Raw genomic sequence first — 22,114 nt, 5'->3', positions numbered from 1 at the left:
CCATGTAAAAGTCATTTTAAAACCTTGAAGTTCCATGTTTCAGCAGTTCTTTAGTATTATTTTGGAAGTACATTTTAATAAAACAAACATGATGGGTTTTGTGCTGCTTTTTTCTTTTCTTCTTAGTTGAGTACTCTCCGAAGTAGGGGCTGTTTTTTTGTGTTTTGGGGCAGGGGCTGGGGGTGTAATTTGCTAATAGCTTTGTTTGTATTCAGGTACTGCAGGAGCCATACAAGAAGGAAGTATAACTCGGGGAACTCCAACCAGCAAAATTTCAGTGGAGAACATTCCATCCCTACGGGGCTCTATCACTCAGGTTAGTCACGATCATCTCTGATATACTCAACAGAAGCTCAGGAAAAAATGATAAATAATTCTTAGCACTTTGGCTGTTTTGTGGCTTAAGTTCATTTTTCTGCATTATGAGACTAGGTCTCAATGGTAGTAAAACCTAGATCTGCAAACTGTCTCCACAGAGATGTTAATGTGATCATTTTGACTGCAAGCTATATTATGTATACTTTGGTTCATTTGAAAAGGTCACTTATTTGCAAACTGGAAAAAAAAATATGTTCTAATTGATGCAGCTCTTATTGTCTTCCTGGAAAAGCTTTTACCATGTGTTTAGCCTAAATAGAAATTGAGAAGAAAATCATTACAAATTATTTGCTTACTTTTGCCCTGGTGGAGAGGTAGTTCTAGAATCTTAGTATGTGAGCTGCCTTGTTAGAATCTAATGCTAAACCAGGGAATGTGGAGGGCATTAACAAAAGCACCAGAAACCTTCCAATTTTGGGCTAAATAAATCACCAATTTTGATTAATAAAATTTCTTTCAGTTATTTGTTAATTTTAACTTGATATTTAAAAAGTTCTTAGCCTCTTTATGTATATGCATAAGAGGGAAAATTCTGTTTTGGGGAAATCATTGTAAACAGAAACCTGTGCCTTGCATTTTCTAAAGTGTTCATTCATTGTCACAAGTTTTTTCTTTGTCTAGTTGCTATCCTATAAGACAGTTGTTCTCAAAGTATGATCCCCACACCAGTAGCATCAGAATCACCTAGAAAATTGCTACACATATAAATGTTCAGAGCTTAGCCCAGATTTACTGAAACGCAACCCTCGTTGGTGGGGACTGGCAGTCTGTGTTTTCCCAAGCCTTTCGCTGATTCAGCTAGGGCTTTGCTGGCCAAGTGTGGTGTGTGCACCAGAGCATTGGCATCACTAGGAAGCTTGCTAGAATAATGCAGAAATGTCAGTCCCCACTCTAGATCATGTGAATTAAAACCCCCATTTTAATGAGGTTCCCAGGTGATTTCTTTCTGAAATGTAGTTTACATACTACTTCCTTGAGTGGTTAAGTTAAAAACAGAAGAAAAGAAAGTTACATACTGACTCTTAAAATCTCTCTTTTTAGGCCAGGCGCGGTGGCTCACGCCTGTAATCCCAGCACTTTGGGAGGCCAAGGCGAGCGGATCACGAGGTCAGGAGTTTGAGACCAGCCTGACCAACATGGTGAAACCCCGTCTCTACTAAAAATACAAAAATTAGGCGGGCGTAGTGGTGTGTGTCTGTAATCCCAGCTACTCAGGAGGCTGAGGCAGGAGAATCACGTGAACCTGGGAGGCGGAGGTTGCAGTGAGCTGAGATTGTGCCACTGCACTCCAGCCTGGGTGGCAGAGCGAGACTCCGTCTCAAAAAAAAGAGTCTCCTTTTATATTGGGTCAGTGTGTTTCTGTTTTTACAGCAAGCTAATACTTTAATATGGACAGAGGAAAGTAAATGGACCTGTATGTATTATTCTTTCTCTTCACTCTGGCATCCAAACTGTGGGAAGAAAGAGTATGAACTGGGCCAAAGGGGACTAAATTTTATCTGTTTAAAATCTGTGCATTTGATATGATTACTTCTGAAGTGGGTGTTAAGGATTTCTAGATACTTACTAATGAGTTCACTTAATGACTGGACAAGTAAATGTATGTCTCATCGCTTTTCTTAAGCATATGGTATCAGACTGTGCTCTCTAGGGTTTTAGCAGTCCTCAGAGTACAGTGGTGACCCTAAATGTGTGAGTAAACTCAGTCTAGGCCTCTAACTCCTATTTTATGCCAAGCTGTTCTCTCTTGCAAAGTGCTGTACATATTAGGTTCTATGAACAATTTTCCTTGAAGGAAGGGCTCGCTGCTTAAAGGAAGAGTAAAAAGAATCATGGTCATTGGCAACCCCAGAGGAGGACTGATGATGGTGAAAATACAGATAACCTGACCTAAACTGAATCAGTGTCACAACGCGGAGGCATCCAAAGGCCTAACAACCTAGTAGTCAGTTTGATATTTGAAAGTTATTTTTCCCTCATATCACAATTTGAGAGAAAATTGTAGTACTCTAAAAACTTTATCATCTTATTTTTATTAGAAAATTTATATTAGGTTGGTGCAAAGATGTGATTTCGGACTGTGAATTTTAAATCATTATAACTAGGCTCAAACACATCTTTATCAAAATAGGAACCATTACAATCAACACATTTTTGCCAGTGAGAAATAATCTTGTTTATTCTTGTAGCATAAAAATGCATGCTTCGAGATTCGACAAACTCTTAGAAAGCATTTTCTCTCTCTTTTCTTTCCCTCCCCTCCCCTCCCCTCCCCTCCCCCTCCCCCTCCCCCTCCCCTCCCCTCCCCTCCCCTCCTCTCCCCCTCCCCCTCCCCCTCCCCTCCCCTCCCCTGTCCTCTCCTTTCCTTCCCTTTCCTTTCCTTCCTTTTTGCTTGCTTTCTTTTTTGACGGAGTCTTGCTCTGTTCCCCAGGCTGGCAGGTGGAGTGCAGTGGTGCCACCTCAGCTCACTGCAACTTCTGCCTCCAGGGTTCAAGTGATTCTCCTGCCTCAGCCACCCAGGTAGCTGGAATTACAGGTGTGCGCAGCCGTGCCTGGCTAATTTTTGTATTTTTAGTAGAGATGGGGTTTCGCCACGTTGGCCAAGCTGGTCTTGAACCCCTGGCTTCAGGTGATCCGCCCGTCTTGGCCTCCCAAAGTGCTGGGATTACAGGCGCAAGCTGCCACACCCAGCCATGGAAAGCATTCTGCTGGTTGTGGAAGAATTTTCCCTGCATAAAGTTGTCGAGATGCTTGAATAAGTGGTAGAGAGAGAGGTCAGGTGAATATGGCAGATGAGGCAAAACTTCGTAGCCCAATTCATTAAATTTTTGAAGCATTGGTTGTGTGACACAGGTATTGTCGTGGAGAATTGGGCTATTTCTGTTGACCAGTGCTGGCTGCAGGCATTGCAGTTTTCAGTGCATCTCATTCATTTGCTGAGCATACTTGTCATATGTAATGGTTTTGCTGGGATTCAGAAAGCCGTAGTGGCTCAGACTGGCAGCAGACCACATTTCTTTGGTGCAAGTTTGGCTTTGGGAAGTGTTTTGGAGCTTCTTCTCAGTCCAGCCACTGAGGTGGTTGTCGCTAGTTTTTGTATAAAATCTACTTTTCACATCGGATGTCATGATCCAATTAAGAAATGGTTTGTTGCCTAGAATAAGAGAAGACACTTCAAAAAGACAGTTTTTAAAATTTTCGCTCAGCTCATGAGGCACCCACTTACCAAGCTTTTTCACCTTTCCAATTTGCTTCAAATGCCAAACAACCGTAGAATGGTTGACGTTGAGTTCTTTGGCAACTTCTCGTGTCGTTGTAAGAGGATCAGCATCAATGATTGCTCTCGGTTGTTGTCAACTTCCGATGGCCGGCCACTATGCTCCTCATCTTCAAGGCTCTTGTTTCCTTTGTAAAACTTCTTGAACCACCACTGCACTGTATGATTGTTAACAGTTCCTGGGCCAAATGCGTTGTTGATGTTATGAATTGTCTCCACTGCTTTATGACCCATTTTGAATTTGAATAAGAAAATCACTTGAATTTGCTTTTTGTATAACATAATTTTCATTGTCTAAAATAAATATAAAACAGCAAGTAATAAGTCATTAACAAAAAACAAAGTGACAAATGCACATTAAAATGATATATTGCATAATTACATTCAAAAGAAAACAAGAACATAACCACATTTATTTAAGAATGTATTCCAGTATCAAACGGCAAATTTCAACAATGCAAAAACTGCAATTACATTTGCAACAACCTAATAAAAGCTGTTACATTTACTTGATTTTAGTCCTTAAGAGAAACTTCTGAGAGTTAAATGCTGTAATAGAGTCCTCACATGAAAGTGAGAGCAAAGTTGATTCACCTAATATACCTGTCATAATTTTAAGTGTTATGTGGCTGAGTTGAAGGATGAAGGTACAGGATGTCTTCATGTTGACAAAAATTCAATGTCTAATTTCCTTTCATGTATATGTGCTTTCTTCTTTGAAGCTATAGATTAGCCTGACTCTGTCATAGGTTAAATTTTCTGAGCACCTTGTGTTTTCCCTGAACTCGAGTGACTCCTCTGCTATTTATGCTTGATTTGATGGCAGGGCACCCCGGCTCTGCCCCAGACTGGCATACCAACAGAGGCTTTGGTGAAGGGGTCCATTTCTAGAATGCCCATTGAAGACAGCAGTCCTGAGAAAGGCAGAGAGGAAGCTGCATCCAAAGGCCATGTTATTTATGAAGGCAAAAGTGGACATATCTTGTCATATGATAGTAAGTATTGTATGTATGCACCAAAGCCAGTAATACAATATGTGCTAAAAACACAGGCCTGGGTTTTCCCACATTTCTGCTATCTGGAAGTCAGTTTATCTTTGCTGAGCCTATGTTTTCTCTCAGTAAATGGGGTTAGTAATACTTGTCTCATGAGAATTTTGTGAATATCAGCTCAGTCAATGAAAAGTAATTAACAATGCAGAGCTCATATTAAATGTCCCATAGGTGGTAGGTAAGATTATCGACTGTGGTCAGTCAGTTTAGCTTAGGTAAAGAGCCTTTGTTGAACTTTAATGGAATACTTTTATTTTGAAGAGATTCATGTTTTATTAATTAAGAATTAGAGGGTAGATAGGCCGGGTGCAGTGGTTCACACCTGTAATCCCAGTACTTTGGGAGGCCAAGGCAGGCGGATCACAAGGTCAGGAGATCGAGACCATCCTGGCTAACACAGTGAAACCCCGTCTCTACTAAAAATACCAAAAGATTAGCCGGGCGTGGTGGCGGGCGCCTGTAGTCCCAGCTACTCGGGAGACTGAGCCAGGAGAATGGCGTGAACCTGGGAGGCAGAGCTTGCAGTGAGCTGAGATTGGGCCACTGCACTCCAGCCTGGGCGACAGAGCGAGACTCTGTCTCAAACAAACAAAAAGAATTAGAGGGTAGATAATATTCTGATAATTTTGATAAGAATATTAAATACTCCATAATAAAACTATTTTAATGTCTATGTACATTTTTTTAGATGTCTTCTTGTTATATTTTCTCAGTAGTAGTATTTTATAAGAATGACTCAAATGTGATAGAAATATTAGCCAAAGTTTTGACTGAGTTTGAATTCTTATTTGCACCTGACTCTGTGACCTTGGAGTAGTCATTAGCTATGCTTTCTTTCTCTTCCAATACAAAGAAATAAAGTATGTGTGTACATAGTGCCAGATGCTGCAAAATGCTTGATAGCATTCTTATTTCCCTCTCCTTTACATGTCTGGCATATTATGGTTAACATTTTGTTTTTGGGGTTAAGAAATTAATAATGTATGAAAGAAACACCTCTGTTTCTTTCCACATCCACGAAATCACTAAGCCATTTCTGTTTATTTTCCTAAAGTGTCTAGAATCCATCCATTACTCTATATTCACCACTGTCACCATCATCGTTAACCCAGCAGCCACCTAACTCATCTCCCTACCTTCAGTCTCACCCATATTCAAAGTGTGTACCACGTCACTCCTTGATTGATTTTTCCATCACCCTTGATATAACTGCAAACCCCTACCTTAGCTTTATAACCCCTCCAGGAGCTGCTTCCAGCTTAGCTCTTCACATTTTTCCCTTCTTACTTTTCTCTTTAGTCCCCTATATTTACCTCCCCCACACTCTTCCTCCCAACTCCACTCTACACATTAGCCAGTTACCAAGCTTACGTTCTTTTAATGTACCTTTCTCTGTCTCACCTTAGGGTCTTTGTGTTCACTGTTCACACTGCCTATACTTTTTCCTACTATTACCTTTGACTTGAACAACTCTTATTCATCCTTCATTCTCAGCTTACACATTGCTTCCTCTGAGCAGGCTTATCTGAACCTGGAGGTGTTAGGTTTCTCTCCTAGCATTTTCATAGCACATTATACTTCTCCTTTCATAGCTTATTGTACTACATAATCTGTACCTACCACTACTGGGTAAGTTTCATGCAGAAAGGGACTTAATATGTTAATCTTATCTGCAAGCCTAGCGTATGCCAAGCACACAGTGGGCATCAATAAACACATTTGAATGAATGAAAATATTTTCATGAATCATCTACAGATATTTTATTGTAGGTTAAGACAAGTTTTAATATTATTATTTTTATAAGATAGACTATGAAATTAACCTATTTACTGTACATTGTATACCATGTGCTCTGTCTAAGCAAGTCTTGTTTGTGTATTCTGTAGATATTAAGAATGCCCGAGAAGGGACTAGGAGTCCAAGAACAGCTCATGAAATCAGTTTAAAGAGAAGCTATGAATCAGTGGAAGGAAATATAAAGCAAGGGATGTCAATGAGGGAGTCTCCTGTATCAGCACCGTTAGAGGGTAAAGCATTGTTTTCAGAATGTTATTTTGACACATGTTATTTTATATAGTAATTTTGCATTGTGGAATTAAGTTGGATGCAATTTCTGTCATTTCCACCTGAAATGTATATTTGTATTGATATTAAGTTTATATCTGTATATAAAGTGGCACATAACAATGGAAGGAAGTAAAATTTAAGCATAATTGGTCATATCATAGGTTACTATTAGAATGTTCATATTTGAATGCTCATACAATTTGCAGATTATTCCTGTTTCAGCTAAGTGAGTTAAAAAAGGTAAAGTTTATTATGAGAACTTCTTTTTGAATCGTGAGACAGATAAAGTGGTGTAATGGATAAAGACATGAATTTAAATTTCAGCTTCACCCTTCCCTGGTAAATTCCTCTGAGCCTGTTTTTTCCTCTGTAAATTAAGGGATCGTACCTAACACTGTGTGAGGGTTGGAGGCAGGTGTCTGAACTGGTGCTGCTCATGTGATACACCTTCAGTACATGATCAGTATGATTTTGTTTTGTTAATGGCCCACTTTGTTTAAATCTTAACCTGCCTCAACCAATTTTAAGCTAGATGAAATACTAAAAGCAGGGTAAGTCCTGTGTAATTTTCTAAGAGCTGTAGTTTTCTCTGTGTTAAAAAAAAAAACACACTTCTACTGTAAATATGTGTGGTTATTTCTAACCCTTGATTTATATTTATCAGCAACAATAATGTGAAACTTCTTAGGAGGTTATTTACAACTCTTTCATTTCAATTTGCATGTTTCATTTAATATATTTTCCCTATTTTTATGGTATCCATGTTTCCTGTTTTCCCTTTATCACAAGTATATTTCAAAGCTAAGCAATGGTTTCCAATCCTATATCTTCTTCCCTCTTGATAAAGAAGTGTTGGGATTTTAGACTTAACTTTGAAGGTATCTTTCCTTTTCAACCTTTCATTAGATGCCTTTGGTGGCCATTTTTTATTTAGGAAAATATTTACAAAGGACTGTGTGATGTCATATTAGGTACTTCTGGATAGTTCACAAACTTAAATTGACATTCCTTCCTTCATAGAGCATTTATCAAAAACATATACTTTAAGAACAGCATTCAGTATATGTGAGTTGACATATACATTATGTCAAATAATTGAATTGCTTTCTTGTTTTGGAAGGGCTGATATGCCGAGCATTACCCAGGGGGAGTCCTCATTCTGACCTCAAAGAAAGGACTGTATTGTCTGGCTCCATAATGCAGGGTAAACTTTCTGCTTGTTTTGCATTTTTATTTATAACTGCCTCCCTGACAAAATAGTTTGACATTAATTTACAGTGTATTTCTGCTTTTCAAGATATTTTCCCTTTTGAAATATTAAAGTCTTGGTTATTACTTTTCTGCCTCTGAGCTACATAATTTATTGGAAGATGATAGTTGCTTAATCTTTTAATACAGATATATCTTTATTATGCAAGAACCATTCTGTGAATATTATGAATGATCCATTAATATCATATCTCAAGCAACCCTAAAGAAATAATGATTGATGAATATTGATTTGAGGATCTACTGTAAACAGAAAGTTAATTAGAAACTACAAGATGTCAAGGCATTATTTTAAATTGTGTTAAAATATATGTAACAAAATTTACCATTTTAACCATTTTTAAGTGCACAGTTCCGTGGAATTGTTGTGCAACCATCAGCATTATTTTAATGTTTCCTGAATTCTTTTTCAAGGGACACCAAGAGCAACAACTGAAAGCTTTGAAGATGGCCTTAAATATCCCAAACAAATTAAAAGGGAAAGTCCTCCCATACGAGCATTTGAAGGTGCCATTACCAAAGGAAAACCGTATGATGGCATCACCACCATCAAAGAAATGGGGCGTTCCATTCATGAGATTCCAAGGCAAGATATTTTAACTCAGGAAAGTCGGAAAACTCCAGAAGTGGTCCAGAGCACACGGCCGATAATTGAGGGTTCCATTTCCCAGGTAGCTAAGTTTTGGCTCTTTTTGTCAGTAACTGATATTTATGGAACATTTAAAAAAGTGTGACTTAATAATTATAAGTGGTTCTTATTATGTCAGACCTCCTGGAAGTAAACATGAAAGTTTCCTGTACCTTTTTTTTTTTTTTCTTTCCTCTGTGGACCAGGCTGGAGTGCGGTGTTTGATCACAGCTCACTGTAGCCTTGACTTCCTGGGCTCAAGCGATCCTCCCACCTCAGCCTCCCGAGTAGCTAGGACTACAGGCATGTACCACCACACCCAGAATTTTTGTATTTTTGTAGAGACAGGGCTTTGCCATGTTGCCAAGGCTGGTCTTGAACTCTTGAGCTCAAGTGATCTGCCCACTTCAGCATCCCAAAGTGCTGGGATCACAGGCGTGAGCCACTGCGCCTGGCCTTTGTGTAATGGCACGATTTTGGCTCACTGCAACCTCTGCCTCCCAGGTTCAAGCGATTCTCCTGCCCCAGCCTCCTGAGTAGCTGAGATTACAGGCACCCACCACCACGCCTGGCTAATTTTGTATTTTTAGTAGAGACAGGGTTTCTCCATGTTGGTCAGGCTGGTCTCGAACTCCTGACCTTAGGTGATCTGCCCACCTCAGCCTCCCAAAGTGCTGGGATAACAGGTGTGAACCACCATGCCTGGCCTTGTGTACTTCTTATCATCAGGTTTTCTTATGTCTATACCATGGAGTGTGGAATGTGGGAAAGTATGCAGCCTGGGATCAGTGGGGTTGTGATTGAGATTTGCAAACAGACCAAAAAAGGTCACCACAGTGAACTGTAACTGCCATGGGCCAGACATAGACCTGAGATAGAAAAGTAGCCAGATGATTTTGCCACCTGTAATGTTTGTTTCTTTCCCTTTAGGGCACACCAATAAAGTTTGACAACAACTCAGGTCAATCTGCCATCAAACACAATGTCAAATCCTTAATCACGGGGCCTAGCAAACTATCCCGTGGAATGCCTCCGCTGGAAATTGTACCAGAGAACATAAAAGTGGTAGAACGGGGAAAATATGAGGATGTGAAAGCAGGCGAGACCGTGCGTTCCCGGCACACGTCAGTGGTAAGCTCTGGCCCCTCCGTTCTTAGGTCCACACTGCATGAAGCTCCCAAAGCACAACTGAGCCCTGGGATTTACGATGACACCAGTGCACGGAGGACCCCTGTGAGTTATCAAAACACCATGTCCAGAGGCTCACCCATGATGAACAGAACTTCTGATGGTATGTTACATTTGTTCCTTGGTCTGATCCTTTTTATTGCATTTAAAAAAAAAACAAACCTTTGTCAAGTAGTAAATATCAAATTGTCAGCTTTAGAGTATCCCAAGATCTGCAGGTCATGCTTGATTCTAGGAGTATGGAAGGCTACTAATTTAAAAGTAGGCATAACTTAAGTAAAATACCTAATATTTAAATCAAGTGCAGATTACGATGTAGTCCAGAAATGCTGTAGAGTAAGTATATTTTTAGAGTGGATTTTCAGCCAATCGCATAAGGTTTTCTGGAAGTCAGTTTTGACACTGTTCCTTCAGCAGCAGTGTGGTGTGAAAGCCGAAAGTAGCCTCTGGAACAAGACTGCATAAGCTTGAATTAACATTCTTACTGCATAAACTCAGATGAGTTACTTAGCTTTTTTGTAGCTTAGTTTCCTGATCTGTAAAATCATAATGTAACATTAAGACCTACCTCTCTGGATTGTTATGAAGATCAAATAAGGTAGTACATGTAAAGAACTTAGAATGGTGCCAAATATTTACAAAGGGCTCGATAAATGTGAATTATTCCTGTTGGTGTTACTGTTGTTATTATTGTTGTCACTATAACCCCATGCTACTGGCAGCTACGTCAGTTGAGAAGTGATTTTTACCAAGTGGTCCCTATCAACCTGAGGCCCTTAAAAATGCATCCACTTACCATTTTTTATTATCATAACAAATTTATTGATGGCTCACATGCTACGTCCTGGGCTGGGCACCGTGAGCTGTAGAAGAGTGTTGTTGGCGGGTATGAGAGGCATAGCACAGAGTGAGGAGAAGGGGAAGTCCTTGTTAGGGATAGGGAGGTGAGTCCAAATGCTTGTAGCTTTAGTTTTGATGGCTAATTGCCCTGCAGAGGGAAGGGCACTCCATATTTGAGCACGCTGGGACTTGGAAGGGGATGTGATAAACCAGTGTGATTTCTTTCTTTGGGCAGGCAGATTTGTTTGATTGTGGTAAAGTTTATAGTATCAAAATATTAGTAATTAGATGTGATGGTTACACAACCATCATGCTTGTACTTAATGCCACTGTGAATTGTACCCTTTAAAACAGCTAAAATTATAAATTTTATGTTATGTATATTTCACCACAGTTAAAAAAAATTGAGGGAATTGAGGGTGGCTGGGTGCGGCGGCTTACGCCTGTAATCCCAGCACTTTGGGAGGCCAAGGTGGGCGGATCATGAGGTCAGGAGATTGAGCCCATCCTGGCCAACATGGTAAAATCTCGTCTCTACTAAAAATACAAAAAAAATTAGCCGGGCATGGTGGTGTGCTCCTGTAGTCCCAGCTACTCGGGAGGCTGAGGCAGGAGAATTGCTTGAACCCAGGAGGTAGAGACTGCAGTGAGCCAAGATCATGCCACTGCACTCCAGCCTGGGCGACAGAGCGAGACTCTATCTCAAAAAAAAAAAAAAAACAAAAAACAAATTGAGGGTGATGGCTAATAAGTGTTTGAATATATATTTATTGGTGGGACAATCTGACCATTCTGAATAACAACATTTAAAAGAAGAGAGGCTGGAGTAGGGAGGAGATAGATATTGGTGAAGTAATGAGAAAGTCATTGTGGAAGAACAGAGGAAGGAAAAAATTAGTGAAACTAGTGATTAATGGGTAGGAAGAGGTTGCATAACACAGGCAATGAGAGAAAACTGAAGTTTACTACATGTGGGGACAAAAGAATTTAGAATGTTAAAGTCATACACAAAACAAAATTATTCATAATGAGATTTAAAGAAGAGTATTGAATTTTATTTTTAATGTTACATAAGGTGGTAAAATACTGGTGCTATGATCCAAAAGGTGACAGTACTCTCCAAATCTCAGTTTCTACTACTTGTTTACATTTTCATATTTTGCAATATTGAATGTTAAATGCTGAGGGGAAAGAGAAGATCCAAATACATGAATATAGTCTGTATTTGAATGGTTGAGAAATGGACAAATATTATCATACTTTGCAAGCTTCTTAAGAACTTGTGGCATTGGCTCTTTTTTTCCAGTTACAATTCCTTCTAACAAGTCTACCAATCATGAAAGGAAATCGACACTGACCCCTACCCAGAGGGAAAGTATCCCAGCGAAGTCTCCAGTGCCTGGGGTGGACCCTGTCGTGAGCCACAGTCCGTTTGATCCCCATCACAGAGGCAGCACTGCAGGAGAGGTTTATCGGAGCCACCTGCCCACGCACTTGGATCCAGCCATGCCTTTTCACAGGGCTTTGGATCCTGGTAAACACAAAATACAGTGATAATTTATGGCAAATAAATATGCCACCTGTATGACTTTTCAGCTTTCTGTTGTTGTACAATATAGTACAATTGCAAGTATCATTAATGTACAGCTCAGTGAATTTTCACAAACTAAATTCCCCCATGTTACCAGCACCCAGATCAAGAAATAAAATCAGCACCCAGTAAAGAACTAAAAATAATAGTATATGAAAAGCTCTCTTATCTGATGGCACGTGGTGAAGCTAGTTGAAAAAGTGGGTTAATGTGAATAATTATGTTAAAATGACAGAGGCATACCTCAAACATGTTAACTTACAGCATAAATAGACGTTCATTTACCAGAACTCTGATCTAAGGCCAAGGCTTTTTCGTAAACAAGTGATTAAACCTCACTGTCTTATATAAAAGAAATTTTTTTTTTTTAAGTAAAGCTAGAACTTCCAAGTAAAGACACTTCCAAGCAATCTAAATACAGAATCCTTCTAGATTTTTTTTCCAGCCTTTTAAAGTTGTCTAGTCCACACGTGATTCAACTTCTGTTATCAAGTCTTTCCCAAGCTATTAGTTTTCAGAGAAACCACTCTTCATTCTTCCTTGATTTACAAATTATGTCATTAAGTTATATACTTCTAGTAACAAGTACAGCTGGAAGAAACTTTAGAACACCACTGACATTGGTAGACAGAATCTGATAGGTGCAGACGTGCAGGTTTCTAGAGAGCAGTCTGTGCTGGGCAGAGGGCACTGTGTTTTACACAGGGAGGGGAGAGGAGCAGTCACATCGGTTGGTACAGAGAGACTTGGCTGGGCTGTTATAATCTGCAGGACCAGCAGCTGCACCTTGTCCTCCCAGGGTGCAGTCCTTGCTCTTCCTTGCCACTGTTGGCTGAGCCCAGTCACACATGTGTTTTCTGCTCAGACCTCTTCTCTGGCCTAAATAAACTCTTTGCTTAATAAGTATCCTTCAGGTGCAAATTAGGACACAGAATACTTGTGCCTCACTTTGGTCCTTAGAGAAGAATTTTTCATTATCAGTATGCTAAATTTTAAAAGTAAGAATTATAAGGGTTATTTACATTTCATAATGGCAAAGTACCTGTGGGAAATATTTTATCTAAAAGCTGTGTAAATGCCATCAAATTATTTGTCATTTGACAACACTGTTTCAGAGGAGCCCAATACCTATTACTTAGGGCACTGTCTCCCAGATTGTGTCAGCTGACAGACTTACCTAGCTTCTAGACGAAGGAGAAGCACATATTCCAGAAAACATGTTATTTGTTTTTCTAGGGAGAACATATACATATAAAATAGGTCACTCAAGTTCTCAGACAAAATGGAATGTTTCTAGCTTCTATTTAGTGTTTATCATAGTCTTCATTTTGTAGTGGTTTCATTTGCTTGTTTTTGAGCCTGAGTTGGATTATAATGTTTTGAGGAGAGAGACATTATCTTCTACTTTTTACCATACCTACCCCTTCCTCGTGTCTTGTGTCTTGTGTCCTTCTCTCACCTAGGGGTTGCTAAAAAATACAGCTTTTTGGCCAAATCCTGTTGCCACTTGTGTTTGTAAATAAAGTTTATTTGGATACAGCCACACCATTTATTCTTTTTTTCTGTAGCTCTTTTTGTGCTACAGTGACAGAGTTGAGTAGCTGTGACAAATGCAAAATGGCCCACAAAGCCTAAAATATATTTACCATTTGGCCCTTTATGTCAAAAGTTTGCCAATCACTGCTCCAAACACATGGACTAATTAAATGCTTATAGTCTATAATCGTTTTCACCCCCTGGAGAGTAAAGTTACTGATTGCCACAAAGTGTTTTCGTATACATTTCTGTCGGTTGTATTGGATGATCATTACTATAAAAACAATTTTATTTTCAAACACAACTCTTGCAGATGCCAGGTAAAAATATAATAAAATTACATGTCAAAGATTGAAAGTAAAACTACTTGAGAAGTTTTTAGCTACTGTTATCCTTCCCCTTTTCCATTACATCTCAGACATTAGAATGAATTAGAATTGATATTGCTAATACATCAAGGTCTAAAATAAATCCACCTTAATCCTTGTAGCTAAGTAAAAGTCCCATGTGCACTAGCTCAGCATGTGATTTTTCTCTACTCTTTTGTACATGGTGTTTAGCAAATGCATTTCAGCCAGGACAAAACTCAGTGCCTTTCTTTCATTCTCTCAATCAGCAGCAGCTGCTTACCTGTTTCAGAGACAGCTTTCACCAACTCCAGGTTACCCAAGTCAGTATCAGCTTTACGCAATGGAGAACACAAGACAGACAATCTTAAATGATTACATTACCTCACAACAGATGCAAGTGAACTTGCGTCCAGATGTGGCCAGAGGACTCTCCCCAAGAGAGCAGCCACTGGGTCTCCCATACCCAGCAACGAGAGGTGTGTGTCTTTGCATTTCAGAATTCGTAGAATTTATTATGTTTACCTAGTGTTTCTTAGGTACTCAATAAATACTTGTTGAATGAATGATGGAAAGAAAGAAAGAAAAGAACACTATATCCTTCTTCCCATAGACTTTTTAGCCCAGAGACAACATTGAGACAAGGTGTTTTGGTGAATACTGAAATTAACTAAACCAAATCCTTGTGCTGAGTATTTGTAATCCATGTCTTACAAATTTGCTCTGTCTCTTTAATCTGCCCATACTTTGAGGTTACTGATGTGAAGTACAGTCTTCAATATCCTTCTTTAGAGTTAAAGAATGTCTTAAAAAGTAATGATGATAGTAAACATTTTTATTTATATTATATACAAATTACCCTTGATTCACAGAGATAGAAAAAATCCAAAAGTCATGTATGGTTCTGTACCTTTAGAATAACACTTAACATAAATTGTATTGTCTTTTGGATAGGAATCATTGACCTGACCAATATGCCTCCAACAATTTTAGTGCCTCATCCAGGGGGAACAAGCACTCCTCCCATGGACAGAATCACTTATATTCCTGGTACACAGATTACTTTCCCTCCCAGGCCGTACAACTCTGCTTCCATGTCTCCAGGTGAGATTCTACAGTTACATACCTCTGTGATAGAACCATCATGTTTACATTTTTACAACATAGCCTTTTAAGCTACCTTGGGCAATTTTTCCTTATTTGGTTTCTTGTTTTTCTTTTAACATTTAATAGTAGTTCTTAGGTGCCAGCTGTCACTAGATACCTTAGAAATGCCTTAAAAGCTTATGTTATGCTTCAGTTCTTACCCAGGACTCTTAATAAAACAAACTTCTTTTTCTCTTTTCTTGTTTTTGTTTTTGTTTTTGTTTTGGAGACAGAGTCTGGCTCTGTTGCCCAGGCTGGAGTGCAGTGGTGTGATCTCAGCTCACTGCAACCGCCATCTCCCAGGTTCAAGAGATTCTCGTGCCTCAGCCTCTGGAGTAGCTGGGATTACAGGTGCATGCCACCACACCTGGCTAATTTTTTTGTGTGTTTTTAGTAGAGACAGGGTCTCACTATGTTGCCCAGGCTGGTCACAAACTCCTGGCCTCCGGTGATCCACCTGCCTTGGCCTCCCGAAGTGCTGAGATTATAGGTGTCAGCCACTGCACCCAGCCAAAACAAACTTCTTATATCCCAAATTTGAAGCTTTTTGAAAAATTTTCAGTCACTTAGAATTTCAGAATTGTTTGATATACTCAGTCAGTTGATATTTTTATCTTTAAGCTGCAGGTTTATGTTTTACAGGACACCCAACACACCTTGCAGCTGCTGCAAGTGCTGAGAGGGAACGGGAACGGGAGCGGGAGCGGGAGAAGGAGCGGGAGCGGGAACGGATTGCTGCGGCTTCCTCCGACCTCTACCTGCGGCCAGGTCAGTGAAAGGCACTGCTCTTCCATTCTCTGGACACATCTTAGTAGTCTTGTACACTGTGCTTAATGCTGTGCACAAAAAGTTTTGATGCAAAGAAAAATTCTAAGACAACGTTATTACAGGCCCCAAGTGAAAAACAGGTGAAAGTGCTGTAGCAGCTGAGATGGTGGAAACATGAATTTTACACGGAAAAATGTTTTCATGGTGAAGATATCATTTTTATTTGGTGCAAACAGTGGACTGCGGTTGGGCCTGAAGATATTGGTCACAGAGCTTTCAAGGCTGAAAGAACAGCCCTAGCAAAAACTCCTAGATATGAAGGTGTTGTTGAGCTTGAGTTTAGAGGAGGAATGGAAAATACAGTTAGCAGCTTGTGTAGCATCTTGAATTACAATGAAATGTTGTATCCAGGAGGCAGGTGACATGATCAGAGGGACATTTACACATGAGTGGAATAGGTGGATTAAAACCCTGAAGGGTGGGTATGGCTGGTCCCAGAAGGCCAGTGAGACTCCCAGTAGTTCATGTGCGTCCTAATGGCAGCCTGGAATACTTTACACTGGGAATGGCCAGAAAAGAACTGCTGGGAGGAATATCACTGTACACTCAAAGGGACTTAACTAGATATGGGGAGTGAGAAAGAGATGAGAAACAAGATTAGTCTGCAATAAAGATAGAGCATGATGAGTGAAAGCAAAGAGATAATGATTTTAGACATACAGATTGAATATCCCAAATGCTTGGAATCAGGATGTTTTTGAATTTTGGAATATTGGCATTATGCCAGTTGGACATCCCTAATCCAAAAGTAATGAAGTTTGAAATGCTCCAGTGAGTGTTTACTTTGAGTATCATGTCAGCTAAAAAGTTTTGGATGTTGGAGCATTTCTGACTTGGATTTGGGTTGCCCAGCCTATACCTAATCTCATGTGTCCATGGGGAATCTTTTTTATCCATGGTATACGTGCCCTTTTCACTTCTTTTAATGAAATCAAATCATTGACCATGTCTGTATTGTAAGATACTCTGATCTGGTACTCAGAAGAAAAGACAGAGCTTGGAGATACTGATTTAGGAGTCACCTACAAGAGCTGAAGCTCTGGCTTGAATGAGATGTCCAAGGGGCAAGAGTGTCAAAAGAAGAGTAAGTCAGTCTTTAGATATTACCAGGAGAGTTGATTTAGTTCAGGGCAAAAGGAAGCAGAGACGTGGTCAGAGAGTTAGTTGCAGAACCAAATGGCACAGTGGCAGAAGGTTGTCACATTGATATTGTCATAGGAAACAAACCTTTGAAATCAATATGAATGGCAATATATGGAAGGAGCCCAAAAGTGAGTCATCATATTTGGTCCAATAAAATCATTTCTTAGGAGTTAAATAATTCAATGGTTGCAAAGCTCAAACACATTTAGCTATAACTACTTCACCCAGAGGATCTTGTATAATCTATGTATAGTAAGATTATCTATGTATCTTTATCTGTGTACAATAAAAATCACTTAAGAATCTGACTATAGGAAATGCTTTAATGAATTGTAAGGCAGAACTGTAATATTGATTCCATGTTAATTGCATAAAACATGGAAAATTGATTTAATTAAGAAACCCTCATACAAATGAGACATAACTTTGGTAGAGACTAGATTTTTAAAATGTTTGTGATCCTACTGATGAACAAAATTTATATTTAAGGCACAAAGATACCATTTCTCTGCATCGGACATGTAAGAAAGTTGACAAATATTGTGTTGGAGTTTCTGCAGAAACAGACACTCATGTTGTCAATGGCAGTGTAAATTGGTGTAGCCTCTGTGGAGATAAAAATTTTAAATACTCTTTCGTCTAGTAATTCCACGTCTAGGAATATATCCCATAGAAATACTCAGATAAGTTGGGCATGGTGGCTCATGCCTGTAATCCCAGCTACTCAGGAGGCCAAGGCAAGAGGATTGCTTGAGGCCAGGAATTCCAAGACCAGCCTCAGCAACATGGTGAGACCCTGTCTCTAAAATATATATATAAAAAATTAGCGAGGAGCCGTGGTGCGCACCTGTAGTCCTAGCTACTCAGGAGGCTGAAGTGGGACAATCCCTTGAAGCCAGGAGTTTGAGGCTACAGTGAGCTATGGAGTGTCACTGCACTCCATCCTGGGTGACAGAGCATGACACTGTCCCTTAAAAATTTTTTAATTTAATTAAAAAAATAAATATTCATAAAAGCTGATGAATGGTTAGAAGGGAGGAAAACTGCTGAGAAGCCTGGCTGAGGTGGTGGTGTCTGTGAGAAGAGGGGTGTGTGCTGAAACAGCTAACTGTTATGAAGCCAGTGAGCATGTTAGAAGGTTGGAGTGAGGACACAGAACAAGACGAGGTCAAGAAGAAAGTGATTGGGGAGGGATTTGAGAGTTCAAAATCCTCTACGTGAAGTAGTTCTTACTAAGTCCAAGCTCTGACTTTGTTATGAGAGAGTTAGAGTTAAGTGAACAAAAACATACCAAATATTGTAGAAGTGTAATTGTGGGAGCCAAGTTTTTTGTGGGAAGATAATGTGAATGATTTCATTTCAAAAGAGAGAGCTTGCTGAGAGAGTCACCTGTGAAGGGGACAGTGAAGAAGTGAAGCAGGGCAAACTGTGGTTGAATGAAACAGTCTCAAACCCTAGTGTAGCAGTGGTATATTATTTTCATTATGATGCTTAGAAAGTTGTGCCTGATTAGATTTTGGAAATCATATACACACTAGAGTTTGAGGAAAAATTGGAAAGATGAACTTAACATGATTTGTAGTAGTACTTCTTGTTGGTGCTGTTTTATTTCTGGAATCAAGATTGAAATTTATCAGAGAAATGGAAATAACAGTAAATGATGGCTGATGTTTTGTTTCAAGTTACTGCTGCGGTTTTATTGCATCTTTATTTGGAAACTTTTAGAACATATTTCTGGAAAGACCAGAAAGTAGACTATCAAGTTTCTTGTCTTGTTTTCCTTTTTTCTATTTAGGTATGTTAGGAAATAAACAATCCATAAGCATTGCTTCCTTTTGTCTCTAGCTTCCTCCTTATGTCTTTGTTTCTTTTTCTTTTTCACCTCTGCAGGCTCAGAACAGCCTGGCCGACCTGGCAGTCATGGATATGTTCGCTCACCTTCCCCTTCAGTAAGAACTCAGGAGACCATGTTGCAACAGAGACCCAGTGTTTTCCAAGGAACCAATGGAACCAGTGTAATCACACCTTTGGATCCAACTGCTCAGCTACGAATCATGTCAGTCTCTTGTACATATTTTGACAAAAAATGTCTCTTGCATATACATTTTAAAATTTGTGACTGCAATAGTCTAAGTATAGTCATGCTTTTCTGCCCGTGCCATGAAGCCTTTTTTTGTTGTTGCAGTTTGTCCTTCCATCTCCCCACCACATTCCCAGCAAATGGTCTTCCCTTCACAGAGCTGTGATTTGGTTTTATTTACAGGCCACTGCCTGCTGGGGGCCCTTCAATAAGCCAAGGCCTGCCAGCCTCCCGTTACAACACTGCTGCGGATGCCCTGGCTGCTCTTGTGGATGCTGCAGCTTCTGCACCCCAGATGGATGTGTCCAAAACAAAAGAGAGTAAGCATGAAGCTGCCAGGTTAGAAGAAAATTTGAGAAGCAGGTCAGCAGCAGTTAGTGAACAGCAGCAGCTAGAGCAGAAAACCCTGGAGGTGGAGAAGAGATCTGTTCAGTGTTTATACACTTCTTCAGCCTTTCCAAGTGGCAAGCCCCAGCCTCATTCTTCAGTAGTTTATTCTGAGGCTGGGAAAGATAAAGGGCCTCCTCCAAAATCCAGATATGAGGAAGAGCTAAGGACCCGAGGGAAGACTACCATTACTGCAGCTAACTTCATAGACGTGATCATCACCCGGCAAATTGCCTCGGACAAGGATGCGAGGGAACGTGGCTCTCAAAGTTCAGACTCTTCTAGTAGCTGTATGTATCTCAATCCGAGTTTCACCATGTGATGTCTGAGTAAAGAATTACTTTATTCTTTAGATCAAGTAGAACTATATGGTATTTAAAAATCCTAATGGTTGATAGTAAATGTAATGCAAAAATGTATCTTCTGCTGTTTTTATGATTATTTAAATATCCCAGTTTCCTACATATAAGCCTATCAATGTATCTTTCACAAGAAAACCGTTATCATTCATGTAATTAAATCTGGAAAGTAGAAGGCAGACCTTATTAACATATTTAGGCATCTGAAAGGTAATGGATATATCGCCAGGCTCTGTGCTGCTGAGGTGTAATTTCTCAGGAAGCATTTGCTAGGACACGGTTCTATATTTATGCCAATACCCCAAAGCCTCTAATATCCTTTTTCTAAGACACAGATTTTTAAAAGTGAAACTACCTATTATTGGTGATTGGTATTTATATTGCATCTTTTTTGCAAGTTGGATTTTGTTCAAGTCTGGTTAGTCATTATGATGGCTACACTGCAAATCTGTTAGAATTCACAGGTCTACATTAAAATGCTAGAAAAGTTACTTTTTAAATTTTCTTTTAAACTATTGCCTCAATTCTATGTGGAATTTCAGAAAGAACAAGCAAGTATTTAAATAAGCATCTGCTAATACTGGAAGTAATTTAACCATATATAGTCATCTTTCTGTTATCTCCATTGAATAAATTCAGTAGAGTTAGATGTCATGAAAAAAAATGATTTCTCATGCTCCAGAATGCAATGTGCAGTTCTTTTGATCTCTAAGTATCCACTAGCTGAATTATAATCTGTTTAGGTCATATCTACCTCATTGCTGAGGCTTTTAGAGAGAGAGGTAGTGATGTGTAGACAAAAGACTTCTTTTAACCTGGGATTAGGAAAATCTGCAATACAGATTTTCTGCATGCAGAAAATTGCTAGCCGAGAAAGAGATATTCTGTAGTTGTATGAATAGGTCTTTTGAAGGGAAGTCGCCGGCACACTGGGAGATCCCACCTGGGCTTATTGAATGATATAGCACATGGGTTCCTTAATCATTGGATTAAATATTTCTTTTCAGTTTGCATCACAAACCAAACGTTGCTGTAGGAATTTGATTTCCAGAAGGTGTGAAAATAGAAAGCTCATCTTTTCTGAGTGTCCATGTCTGTGTGTGTGGTTATCTTTTTTGTCACTGGTCAGTGAATTCCATGATGTCCAAAGGCTATGTACAGTTCTTCAGTGTGGTTTTCAGTTTGACTCTTGAGAGCCTTCCTCATCCTGAAGGTGAAGTCCATTGCTATAGTCTTGCCCCTTAAGGCTTCAAGAACAATGTGAACATGGTTCGGATTCTGACTTTCTACTGAGTGAATATTGGAAGTTGTAAGCAGATTTAGGATGTTGAATACATAAACAGTGATGAGTAACAGTGGATACAAAAGTCACAAATTACCATAAACTTCTTAGAATATAGTGATTCATTTTAGTTTCTCAATGATCATTTCTGTCCCATTTATCAAGTTTCCAATCTCCTAAGTGTACTAGAACCCAGGTAGCTGCAGTTTCCATGACCTGGTGGGGATAGGAAGGACTGTTGAGTACCAGAGGAGCAGGTGGTGGCTAGGGAGCAGAGTTCATTCAGTGCTCTCAGATTCTGTAGTGTAGTTTGTAGATGTGAAGAGCCCTCTGAATTCAGAGGTTCCTGAGCAGGCGGTTACATCTGCTCCCAACTGTCAGCTCTGAGGCCATGGCAGGACTGTGAAAAGCTGCCTGTTAGCCCCACTGCATAGCCCCTCTGTTTACTTGGGAACTGCGTCTTAGAGGAGGTCCTTTTCTGATGTGGGTATCCTCCAGAGTTGGTTGACATCCTCCCTTTCTGGGGATATACTTCCCTTCAGACATTCTCTACCATTTCTGGTTATTTTCACAATGTAACACAGTGCTAAAAAATTATTAATGTTTGGAGTAACTTTTGTTAGCAATACTCCAGTTATTTGAGAAAATCATTATATAGTGTTATATAATCCATAGCTTTAAAATCATCATGGTGGTGAATGAAGCAGCTTTATAG

The 22,114-nt window shown here is 39.5% G+C and overlaps 1 protein-coding gene across 12 annotated transcripts in view; it reads left to right on the top strand.

The window, feature by feature from the left end:
- The window catches only part of NCOR1 (nuclear receptor corepressor 1), a 185,631-nt gene that overhangs the window by 135,021 nt on the left and 28,496 nt on the right, over window positions 1-22,114 (top strand). For 8 of the 12 annotated variants that reach the window (XM_003262619.4, XM_030799740.1, XM_030799746.1 and 5 more), the window contains 12 exons: window positions 216-316; window positions 4,482-4,650; window positions 6,595-6,735; window positions 7,896-7,979; window positions 8,459-8,715; window positions 9,603-9,963; window positions 12,007-12,234; window positions 14,444-14,653; window positions 15,129-15,278; window positions 15,963-16,088; window positions 19,182-19,347; window positions 19,555-20,048. In XM_003262619.4, coding sequence (XP_003262667.1) covers window positions 216-316; window positions 4,482-4,650; window positions 6,595-6,735; window positions 7,896-7,979; window positions 8,459-8,715; window positions 9,603-9,963; window positions 12,007-12,234; window positions 14,444-14,653; window positions 15,129-15,278; window positions 15,963-16,088; window positions 19,182-19,347; window positions 19,555-20,048 — 2,487 coding nt within the window. The remainder of the gene's footprint in view (window positions 1-215; window positions 317-4,481; window positions 4,651-6,594; window positions 6,736-7,895; window positions 7,980-8,458; window positions 8,716-9,602; window positions 9,964-12,006; window positions 12,235-14,443; window positions 14,654-15,128; window positions 15,279-15,962; window positions 16,089-19,181; window positions 19,348-19,554; window positions 20,049-22,114) is intronic. The other 4 variants (XM_030799750.1, XM_030799749.1, XM_030799747.1 and 1 more) reach the window with 2 other exon arrangements.

Source organism: Nomascus leucogenys, chromosome 19 (genome assembly GCF_006542625.1).
Source record: "Nomascus leucogenys isolate Asia chromosome 19, Asia_NLE_v1, whole genome shotgun sequence".
NCBI classification, from domain to species: domain Eukaryota; kingdom Metazoa; phylum Chordata; class Mammalia; order Primates; family Hylobatidae; genus Nomascus; species Nomascus leucogenys.
Note: the sequence above shows the minus strand (reverse complement) of the source record. Positions and strands in the feature narration are given on the sequence as shown.